The following is an 11,752-nucleotide window of genomic DNA, read 5'->3' on the forward strand; positions in this document are numbered from 1 at the left end:
CCTCGCCGAACCACATGGATGCGGTCCTTCAAGCCCACGGAAGTCATACAAAATATTAAATTTGGATCTCACAAGACCACTACTTAATTCACTTATGTTATGTAACATATTTTTGTATTTAAGTACATTTTTTGTTCAATTTTCACACTACTTTCTGTAGGCGAAAAAACTTTTGTCTTGCCAAAATTTGACCTTTATGTCTTCATTAAAATTTTTTCAGTGAAACAAATATATTTTTGTACATTCAACATCATTTGGGAGGGTCTTAGCTTTCATATGAGCCATTTCTGAAACCAATTGAATAATTAAAAGTCAGGTTATTAGCAATTGTTTCTACCAAATGGATAAGCGACAAGACTTTTGTCAGGGACTGTATGTGTTAACGTTAATTAATCTATGAGAAATGTTGTGAACTCTGCTAGAACCTATAGTACCAGGAAAAACGTGAGCAAGAAGCTGCTTAGAGAGTGTGTTTCACAGGAAAGTGTTGACAGTGCTTTTCTTCTTGTAAATGGTCTGGTTTAGAAGGAAAGAAGGCTAGAGCATGTGGGGACTTTACACTTTCAAAGCGAATACCAACTTGTGCGTTTCATTTATTAATGAAAATGTATATATTTTCTACATTATTTATTTAAAAATATTGTTATTTGCAGCCTTTGCAGACATTTATCAGATAATCATTAGTCATAATCGAGGTAAAAAGATTCATTAATCCCGATTTAGCTTTTTTCCCATTATTGCTCAACCCGCTGATGCACTTAAAGATGTGTTTGTGGACAAAAGCAGTAGTGTTTTACCTGAAGGAAGATTCCATTTTTATTCATTTTTGTCTTTTCCTGACTAAGAAGTTTTTTCCGTTATATTTTAATATATTTATTTAAAGACAATGTTGAGTGGTCTTAAGACAACTGTTTTTTGTTTTTTTTTAACATACAGTGCCTTGCAAAAGTATTCGGCCCCCTTGAATCTTGCAACCTTTTGCCACATTTCAGGCTTCAAACATAAAGATATGAAATTTAATTTTTTTGTCAAGAATCAACAACAAGTGGGACACAATCGTGAAGTGGAACAACATTTATTGGATAATTTAAACTTTTTTAACAAATAAAAAACTGAAAAGTGGGGCGTGCAATATTATTCGGCCCCTTTACTTTCAGTGCAGCAAACTCACTCCAGAAGTTCAGTGAGGATCTCTGAATGATCCAGTGTTGTCCTAAATGACCGATGATGATAAATAGAATCCACCTGTGCGTAATCAAGTCTCCGTATAAATGCACCTGCTCTGCGATAGTCTCAGGGTTATGTTTAAAGTGCAGAGAGCATTATGAAAACCAAGGAACACACCAGGCAGGTCCGAGATACTGTTGTGGAGAAGTTTAAAGCCGGATTTGGATACAAAAAGATTTCCCAAGCTTTAAACATCTCAAGGAGCACTGTGCAAGCCATCATATTGAAATGGAAGGAGCATCAGACCACTGCAAATCTACCAAGACCCGGCCGTCATCCCAAACTTTCTTCTCAAACAAGGAGAAAACTGATCAGAGATGCAGCCAAGAGGCCCATGATCACTCTGGATGAACTGCAGATCTACAGCTGAGGTGGGAGAGTCTGTCCATAGGACAACAATCAGTCGTACACTGCACAAATCTGGCCTTTATGGAAGAGTGGCAAGAAGAAAGCCATTTCTCAAAGATATCCATAAAAAGTCTCCTTTAAAGTTTGCCACAAGCCACCTTGGGAGACACACCAAACATGTGGAAGAAGGTGCTCTGGTCAGATGAAACCAAAATTGAACTTTTTGGCCACAATGCAAAACGATATGTTTGGCGTAAAAGCAACACAGCTCATCACCCTGAACACACCATCCCCACTGTCAAACATGGTGGTGGCAGCATCATGGTTTAGGCCTGCTTTTCTTCAGCAGGGACAGGGAAGATGGTTAAAATTGACGGGAAGATGGATGCAGCCAAATACAGGAACATTCTGGAAGAAAACCTGTTGGTATCTGCACAAGACCTGAGACTGGGACGGAGATTTATCTTCCAACAGGACAATGATCCAAAACATAAAGCCAAATCTACAATGGAATGGTTCAAAAATAAACGTATCCAGGTGTTAGAATGGCCAAGTCAAAGTCCAGACCTGAATCCAATCGAGAATCTGTGGAAAGAGCTGAAGACTGCTGTTCACAAACACTCTCCATCCAACCTCACTGAGCTGGAGCTGTTTTGCAAGGAAGAATGGGCAAGAATGTCAGTCTCTCGATGTGCAAAACTGATAGAAACATACCCCAAGCGACTTGCAGCTGTAATTGGAGCAAAAGGTGGCGCTACAAAGTATTAACGCAAGGGGGCCGAATAATATTGCACGCCCCACTTTTCAGTTTTTTATTTGTTAAAAAAGTTTAAATTATCCAATAAATGTTGTTCCACTTCACGATTGTGTCCCACTTGTTGTTGATTCTTGACAAAAAATTTAAATTTTATATATTTATGTTTAAAGCCTGAAATGTGGCGAAAGGTTGCAAGGTTCAAGGGGGCCGAATACTTTTGCAAGGCACTGTAACTGCAAAGTTAAGAGATTATTGACAAGTTTGTATTTATTGTGTATATTAACACAATTTAAGTTATGTTCAAATATTGCAATTTGAACTTGCTAATAAAATCCAGACATTTGTTCTGGAAGGTTTCAAACTGGTATCTTTAGTAGTTTTTGAAAACAAAGGTTTGAATCGAACAGTGTATTACCTTTTTTTTTTTTGAAGAGGCCGCGATCTACTCACACTAGCACTGCGATCGACTGGTGGATCGTGATTGACGTAATGAGCAAGCTGATTTCGCCTATCAATCAATTTGATTCATATCTGTAAGAAATTTAGCCCGTTAACCCATCTTTTTGGTCTTATTAATGTCCCATCCCTAGCAAAAAGTGTACATGCAGGTTGTAATGTTATATTGTCCCTACCAATGTTGAGATCAAACCTACGCCCTTGTATGAACCTATTTTCAGACTATAAGTCGCATTGGAATATAAGCTGCATTTTTGCAGCGAATTTTATTTGATCACAGACCAAGAACAAACGTACATGAAAATGAAATGAATAACAAGCTAAATAGACGTACGTTGTTGACGTAAACCAAATTTCCGTATAAATCAGAATCAATCCTTTAAGTACCCCTAAATTCCCCCTAAATTTCAGGTTAACTATCCCAAAACGTATATTTTACGTCATTGTACTGTCCTCGCCAAGACGTTGAGCTAAGTCCTAGCTAGATAACGAGCTAAGCAGCTTTCCACATAACAGATATTTCCACCAAAATTTGCTTTATGGGCCGAAGAGTTCAAGAATGTTTCAAATTAGCCATAGCCTATTGGGAGGGGACTTCTCGGCAAAAGTGAGCGGTGGGCGGCGGTTTTGGACAGACCGGCAAGTTTGGATGAATTTTCGCCTAGAGGCAGGGCCCAAGCGCCACCGCGCTGACATCAACAATGCATCCAATAGCAGAGGGCCAGGCGTACTTATATCTGTGCTGTCAGGCTGTTTTGGCAGATGGATGTACGCAAACCATGGCCGACGAAACTTTTACAAATGCCTTTTTAAATTTTTTTTTTTTTTTTTTTAAGTTTCTAGAGCACTGGGACACTTGAAAAATGAGTTATACTTACTTGACAATGGTGACTATATTTTGATTTCTAAAAAAGAGGACACTGCTCGGCCTTGAGGTACCTAAATTTTACTCAAAGTTAACTCAAAGATGCCTTATCACTTTAATATATTTAAATGTGTGTGTGTCCTTCATCTGGACAGAAAAATTTAATTTTTTAAATACTTTTTTTTTTTTTTTTTAATATTTTTTGGATTGAATAATAAAGAAATCTACCTCTATGGGCATTTGATTATATACCTATATATCTTAATAAAAGTCTTAACAACTGGGCAGGCTCTCTCGGAACACGTTAGAGGCAACACAGTACCGTAGCATTCTGTGCAAAACCTCAGACAATTTCAACACTTCCATGAATTAAAAAAAAAAAAAACCACGCCGGACGCCACGGACACGATGTAAAAAGTGGACATGTCCGAGCAAAAGAGGACATTTGGTGACCTTACTCATACCTCTCCTTGCTAAGCTAAATGGTACCTCGATGTGCTTTTGTGTGGAAATGTAATTCACGAACAACACAAAACTATTCACCTTCTCAACGAAACTAGTAAAACCCTTTACACGGCTATTATAATGCCCCCTACTGCTTAAAATAGGAAAGATCGCCGTTTTATTATCCAACAGTGAAAAATAAACACATTGGTGCTTTGGACAATTGTAAATATGCTGGCCGCTTTTCACTCGCTGACGTCTACATCAGGCTATGTGGCTCTTCCTGTTTTGCGCTCTTCACACTGGGCTAATGCTAGAGTGAAAAGGCCTACAAAGTCATTGTGCTTTTTTTGGCTAGTGCGACTTATAGTCCGAAAAATACGGTATCTCTGAAGCATTGTAGAACCGTCATTTTATGTCCACAAATGTGAGCTGATGTACAGTCATTTATCGTGAGAAAAGCTGTTATACTTTACCTATTGCCTTCAAAATAATCTCTTTGTTCTTTGCTTAATAGAGGTCGAGAAACCCTATCATCCAAGGGGTTCGAGTCTTCAGAGCACATTACCCATACATACTGCAATGGGTTGGGCAAAACGTGCATCAATTGGTTCGCAGTCAGATGAGCTGAAGCAGGCATGCTGTGGTATCAGCTGAGTGGGCAGGAGGGCATGACTACACGTGTCGCTCAAGCTGAAATGCTGGTGAAAGATGTGACAAGGCACCATTGCCCTGGAAATGTCCAAAATGTGGCGAGTGGATCTTTGTGGATTAAACACGCATCCGTCAGTGAGGATGTGTGTTGGTATGACACTCACTCAAACTCACGCACTCACAGACTCACGCACTCACGCTGTGGCTCTGGCGTGTGTGTTGTGTGCGGGTCGTTGTAGTTGTTGACGTTACCTTCATCTTACTAAGCAAGGTCCTTAAAGCCCTTTTCAGATCGGGGGTCTTCTCCGACGGCGAAACGGCCTGCCACTGCAGAGGAGAGTTGAGACTGAGCGCCACGCCCACGGGCAGCATGCTGGGTGGGGGACGGGATGAAGGTGCGAGGGAGGCGAGAAACGGGGGGGGGCACAATGAGAACTTCCGGCGCTCGGGGGCCGTCGGGGTGGTGTTGGACTTGGAGACGGGGAGGGGGAGGGCTTGTTTAGATTGGGGGCAGAAGTCACCCGTAACCAAACAACTCCGCCGCTTCAGGGCAAAACACGCTTTGCGCTCACAGGACAGCAAGTGACAATGTAAAGCTAAAAGTTAGCCAACGCGACAGTCGAGAGCGGGAAGAGTCGCCCGAGTGGGTGTAGCTGTAGAAATAAGACACCACAGGGGGCCGACCAATAAGCAGGTTGGAACAGGAGGATGAGGTAAAGCGCCTGACGGGATGTTTGCAGCGGATGGGAAAGAAGGGGAGGGGGGCCTAAAACAACTACCATCTCATGCAAAACAATCATGTTGTCGGTTTTGACTAAATTTGCAGCCATGATCAAACCCTTTCCTTCGTTTTACTGACCTCTCTGTCAAACTGAGAGAGGGGCGCCTCCACGCAGTCCATGCCCCCGCCTGAGGACAGGGAGCTCTCCGAGGGCGACGTCATGGCTTGCCGCTTGGACCCGTAGCTGCCGCCGGACAGTTCTCGACGCAGGGCACTGCCGTTCTGCGAAGGTGGGCCTGCGACGACAAGCGAGTTACACGCGAGCGATGAAAAAGCCAGAGAACGCCGCGACGTCGGCCACTCACGTATGCCCAGCCCACTGCTCGCGCTCATGGAACGGCCAGGCTCGGCCCTGTTTTTGGTGATGGAGGGGATGCTGACAGAACCGCTGAAGCCTGCGCGGCTCTCCGGGATGCGGACATTCTAAATCAAGCACAAGCATGCCGGTTAAGTCCAGGTAAAAACATGTTGAACAAGTCTGATGAAATGATGATGGTTTTATTTTTGTGAAATTAAATGCAGGGGTGTAAATCAATGAATTCATGGCAATACGATACGATTTGATTCTTTAATCAAATTCTTTATACAATGTTTATCAATTAGTGCTGTCAAATTTATCGCGTTAACGGACGGTAATTAATTTTTTTTTAATTAATCACATTAAAATGTTTGACGCATTTAACGCATGCGTGGAATGACCCGCTCATGCACTGCCTCATACAGATTACAATGATGCCGTTTTTTTTGCACATTGAGAGCTAAGAGGCTGAAAAAGGCGAGTGGACACAAGGCGTTCATTGGACCGCGCCATTTATTGGCATAAGCTTCGGCAACTCCTTCACAACATAAGTAGTGAAAGCTCAACAAAAATAATATTCCTATATCTAACAAAAAATAATGTTCACAAAAAGAAAAGCGCTTAATGCAAAGAGAACTGGCATTCCCAATCAAAATAGCTATGCAAAATACACATAAAACTTACTCAGACTTTGGTCAAACTCTATTCAAACATTTTGTTTAGCTCAACAAATACACTGGATAGCAATATTTTGTCACATTATAAAAACTATCAGAGGTCTCGTACGTTGTGAAGCCTGCACTCAAATGACGTAGATGGACCAGTAAACAGGGAACTACGGCGTCAGTTGAGGGACAAAACACACCCATTGGCTTGAGTTCTAAGTAATTTAAAACTTGCCATTGACACCTTGTGGTGTATTTCAATCACTACCATACGTAGTTGAAGACACTGTGGAAAAACGGCAGGGAGCCCGGGTGACATCACCGCTCGGCGACGTCAAAATGGCGAGCTACTAGTTTATTTTTTGATTGAAAATTTTACAAATTTTATTAAAACAAAAACATTAAGCGGGGTTTTAATACGAAATTACTATAACTTGTGCTAACATTTATCTTTTAGGAACTACAAGTCTTTCTATCCGTGGATCCCTTGAACAGAAAGAACGTTAATAATATTAATGCCATCTTGTGGATTTGTTATAATAAACAAATACCGTACTTATGTACAGTATGTTGAATGTATATATCAGTCTTGTGTGTTATCTTTCCATTCCAACAATTTACAGAAAAATATGGCATATTTTAGTGATGGTTTGAATTGCAATTAATTACGATTAATTAATTTTTAAGCTGTGATTAACGATTAAAAATTTTAATCTTTTGACATCCCTATTATCAATATTACAGTCAGCCAAGATCAGATTCACATTATTATATTATGTACACATTTAATCTAAAAAGTTACATTTTACATATAGCCATAAAAATAAATGTAAAATTCATTTATTTAATGGAAATGTCATAAAATGTCATGAAATTTTGAGTTTTGTTGCTGAAACACTTTTTATTTTTTTAACAAACTGTGGAGGGCTCTAAAAGTGTGCATCCGTTGCATACCCAAACGACTGGCTACGGCCCTGGGCCGAGCAAATGCCATGAACGAACGGTGTTTGGCTACTAGACATGTGCCGATTACAGGTTTCAAGGTTTATACCGTGGTATAAAAACGTCAAGGTCTCAATACCGCAAACATTTGCCGTCATACCGTCCCTAAGGTACTAGCTATTTTTTATGTCCCAAAAATGTATGGAGAAATCCCTTGCCTGCAGCTGCAAGGCTCAACCCTCCCCCACCGATTGTTGCTCAGTGTCAGTGAGTCAGCTGTGCCAACCAATGGCTCGAGGAGGTGAAACTCCTGTAATTTTTCCCCCGTCGAAGAATAAAATCGCTGGCATGGGAGTACTTTGGTTACAGAAAAGTTACAGACGGCCGCAGCTTAGAGGAGGACGGCCAACCGACATGTAAAACATGTTTTCGGAGGGTGGCTGCCAAGGAGGCAATACCTCCAATATGATTTCATGTTTGCACAAAATTAAAGGTTAGTAAACACTGTCATGAACGTTTCCTACCTGCTACGAGATAATGTAAAAACAAACATGATACGAGTCATACACACGTGCTTTTTTATGGAAAATAATTCAATTATTTTTGTTCTGATGGTAATACTGTTGATACTGGTAATACTGTATTTCAAAGTAACACATTTTAGAGCTGTAATTGCAATACCGTAACACCATGATATTTTGGCTCAAGGTCATCATACCTTCAGAATATCATACTGGCATATGCCTATTGGCTACCACTGTGAATTGCAGGACACAACACTTAATCTGTAAATTGCAGTGATATGCTTAAAATTGACACTAAATGCTGGTCCACCCAGCAACAATGCTCATCTGAACCACAACAAATTTTACTTTTGTTCATGCGGTGGTACCTTGACATCCGATCGCATCGACATCTGGCGTAAAATTTGACTCGTCATTTGTCTCGACATATGACGACATGCTCGAAATATGACGATTTATGACAGCGTCGCTATTTCACCGTTTTCCTACAAAACGGACGCACATCGGATTTTCTTGTGAGAGAAGTCAACATGTCCATGAACTGGCTTGATAATATGGCCGGAATATGTCTACGATCTCGAGGACGACTGTCATTATTATTATTATTATTATTATTATTTCAACATTGACTAGGAAGTTGCCAGCTTCGTCAGGTTTTTAATTATGTATTTCAGAACTTGTGCAACACAACACGGCTACTGTCCATCGTAGCCAACGCCAACAACAGAACACTCATACTCTTTCGCATCTCTCTCACGTCAGTCACAAGGTGTTTTCAGGAACAGCATGCAAAACACAACCGCCACATTAGAACCAGATTCGTTACATTATTATTATATTATTATTATTATTCCGATTTGCATTTATATTTTCAATTGTACCTGCAGAATTAGAGTAGGTTTTTGGGTTGTGGAACGAATTAATTATAATGTATTCTTATAGGAAAATCCCGCTCGACATACGACCATTTCGACTTACAAACCAGGTTCTTGAACCCATTAAACCAGGTTCAAGACACGATTCCCAGCACTAGTGGTGTGTGTTTGCATGTTAATCAAATGTTTGAATGATGAGTGTACAACTTTAAATACCATAGGCAGGTCTTTGAGAATCTGTATCCCGTCCCCTGGTCCCATGTGAGCGACGTGGTTAAAGTTTGTGGGGTTGGAGATCAGCTTGTTCCTCATCTCAGGATCCCGTAGCATCTCTCTGCAGTCACAAAATCCGTTTATCACACACTGTTTAACAATAGTTGGAACCAACAAAACTTTTATATCAATACATCATACGTGTGTTGCATAATTCTTTTGTGTAAAAGTCAAAGTAATAAACACATAAGGCAATTGATAGCTCTTTATCAGTAGGTCAGGGCAATATGGCTTAAAAAAAGTTATTTTCCACCAATAAAAGAAAATGTTTTTTCTCAGTTTTAAATACTGTACTTTACAAAAATAACCACTACTATCCCCCTGGAATTAAAGTTAAAAACTTTGTTAATCATTATCCCTCTCAATCACCCATGTGTGCTGCCAGCCCCAAAAATAAAGCTAATAACGACACAAAGAAACAAAAGTAAGCACGTTCTCATGAAATAATCAATAATTTGTTGTATTTTCATTCTGCACCTTCACTCGGCTGACTTTTATTTTTCCTTTTCCTGCTGTCACTAATTTTCATGACTACAGAGTTCATTATACATTTTATTCCTGATGCTCTTCTGTGTGTGCTGCTTAATTGACGCCTGCACCAATAAAACAATATGCAATCAGCAGGTGGCTGCTGTTGTTGTTTTTATTCAATTTAAAGGGCCCTTTGAGCCCCCCACCCCAAAATAGGATTATAAGCCGCTACCCATCAAATTTGAGAGGAAAACGACATGTGTTCACAGATAAACCACACTGGACTATAAGCCGCAGCTGTCCTCACTGTATTATGGGATATTTACACCAAAAGATATTAACCCATAACACTTTATTTGACATCAAAGACCAAATGAACCACCATGAAGCTTTGAACCAATTGGTTGCAAAGCTTCATTTCTTCAAGAAGGTTCATTTGGCCATCACAGCTCCCTTGGGGGAGATAGTCAACCGCTGCTGCCACCTGCTGTCAACGCTGTTGTCGTCCAACATGCCTCCTAGCATGCATTGCAGCGCTACAGATTTAAATAACAATCAAAGTTCGTGTTCTGTGCTAATTATTTCTTCAGTTACTGTTCCAGTTGTTTCATTAATTGCTAGTTAGGGTAGTTGGTAACACTATTTGACAGTGACGCCATAAGACTGTCATTAGACAGTCAAAATTATGACAGGACACTGTCATGAGCATTAATGAATGCTTATAACAGATGTCATTTAGTGTTATCTGGCAAATGATCTCAATTTTGAATGCATGTAAAAGATCCGAGCCGGACATAAATGGAGTGAGTAAAATAATTTGCCGGATGACACTTAATGACATCCGTCATAAGCATTCAGTAATGCCCATGATAGTGTCATGTCATAATTATGACCGTCTTATGGCACCGCTGTCAAATGAAGTGTTACCTATCAACCCAAATAAATCAACAAATAAGCTGCACTGGACTAATCCAAGCAAAACGGCCAGAAGAACCCCGTCCACCATTGCTGAAGTGTACCACCCACATCACACAGCCAGCATCAGTGACCAATGAACTGGAAGCGGGCCAGAAATACCCTTATATCAAGAGGAAATGATTCAAAATATACAGGAAGTTACCCCGGAATGCCCCAAATGTACAGGAAGTGACCTGTGAGTACCCTAAAATTACAAGGAAGTAACCTGAAATTAACGCTTTAGCTCCCACTAACAACAATAGACGTGCATTTACTTAAAGGGGAAGTTCAGAATTTTTGACTTCAGGCTTAATCTTCAAGTTGACGGGTCTGTGGAGTTGATTTCAACAAATTACATGCAGTTTGTCTGTTATTTGTTAGTTTCAGGGCTCCAGAGTGGCTAAGCTAGCGCAAGTCAATGCTGTCTGCTTAGCATGTCAATAAAAAAAACTATATTAACAGATCTCAATAGGGTGCAGCAATCGAATATTTTAGTAGTCGATTAAATAATCAACAAGTTAGTCCGAATAATCGAATAATCTGATTAGGAACATTTAATGCGTTGCAGAATAAATTTTAGGATATCTAAAACAAAGGCTGCAAAGACTGCACTTTCAAAAGAGCATGCATTTTGCATATATTTTTTTTTGATGCAAAATGCAAACATAATCGAGAGGAATGCTTCAGGCACTCGTGCTCAGTCTGCCGGGGAGTCCCTTTCGTTCCCACAAACAAAACAAAAAAAAATCAGCTGTGAAAAAAACGATGTGATATCACTCTGCCTTGCTTGCCTAGACAGCCTGTTCCCTGCAGAGCTGCTGGATTACAAATGTTGCTGTTCATGCTACAAATATTGACATGCGATGGTAAGTTTTAATAACTTTATCCTGAAAACATAGCCAACACTGTTGATTGCATGGTCCATTGGTGATTCTAATGTGTGCATATGTTGTTTTTTATTGGTATGCTAAGCAGGCACCATTGAGTCGCGCTAGCTTAGCCACTCCGGAGCCCTGAAACTAACACATAATTAACACACTGCACAGAATTTGTTGAAATCAACCCCGCCGACGAATAAAACCCCATCTAACTCGAACATTAAGTTTTAGGTCAAAAATTCTGAACCTTCCCATTAAAGTGCAAGGACCAGTCTGAATGGATTGGACTTCTAGCGTCGTCAACTGCAGCTAGTGAGTTAACTTGTTTGGCCGAGAC

The 11,752-nt window shown here is 40.3% G+C and overlaps 1 protein-coding gene across 5 annotated transcripts in view; it reads right to left on the reverse strand.

Moving 5' to 3' along the window:
- The window catches only part of cdc42bpab (CDC42 binding protein kinase alpha (DMPK-like) b), a 175,554-nt gene that overhangs the window by 6,149 nt on the left and 157,653 nt on the right, over window positions 1–11,752 (reverse strand). For 3 of the 5 annotated variants that reach the window (XM_057822569.1, XM_057822567.1, XM_057822566.1), the window contains 4 exons: window positions 9,053–9,170; window positions 5,838–5,955; window positions 5,611–5,768; window positions 5,004–5,078 (listed from right to left, as the gene is read on the reverse strand). In XM_057822569.1, the coding sequence (XP_057678552.1) occupies window positions 5,004–5,078; window positions 5,611–5,768; window positions 5,838–5,955; window positions 9,053–9,170 (469 nt within the window). The remainder of the gene's footprint in view (window positions 1–5,003; window positions 5,079–5,610; window positions 5,769–5,837; window positions 5,956–9,052; window positions 9,171–11,752) is intronic. The other 2 variants (XM_057822570.1, XM_057822568.1) reach the window with 1 other exon arrangement.

The sequence above is a fragment of the Corythoichthys intestinalis genome, chromosome 19, assembly GCF_030265065.1.
Source record: "Corythoichthys intestinalis isolate RoL2023-P3 chromosome 19, ASM3026506v1, whole genome shotgun sequence".
NCBI lineage: Eukaryota > Metazoa > Chordata > Actinopteri > Syngnathiformes > Syngnathidae > Corythoichthys > Corythoichthys intestinalis.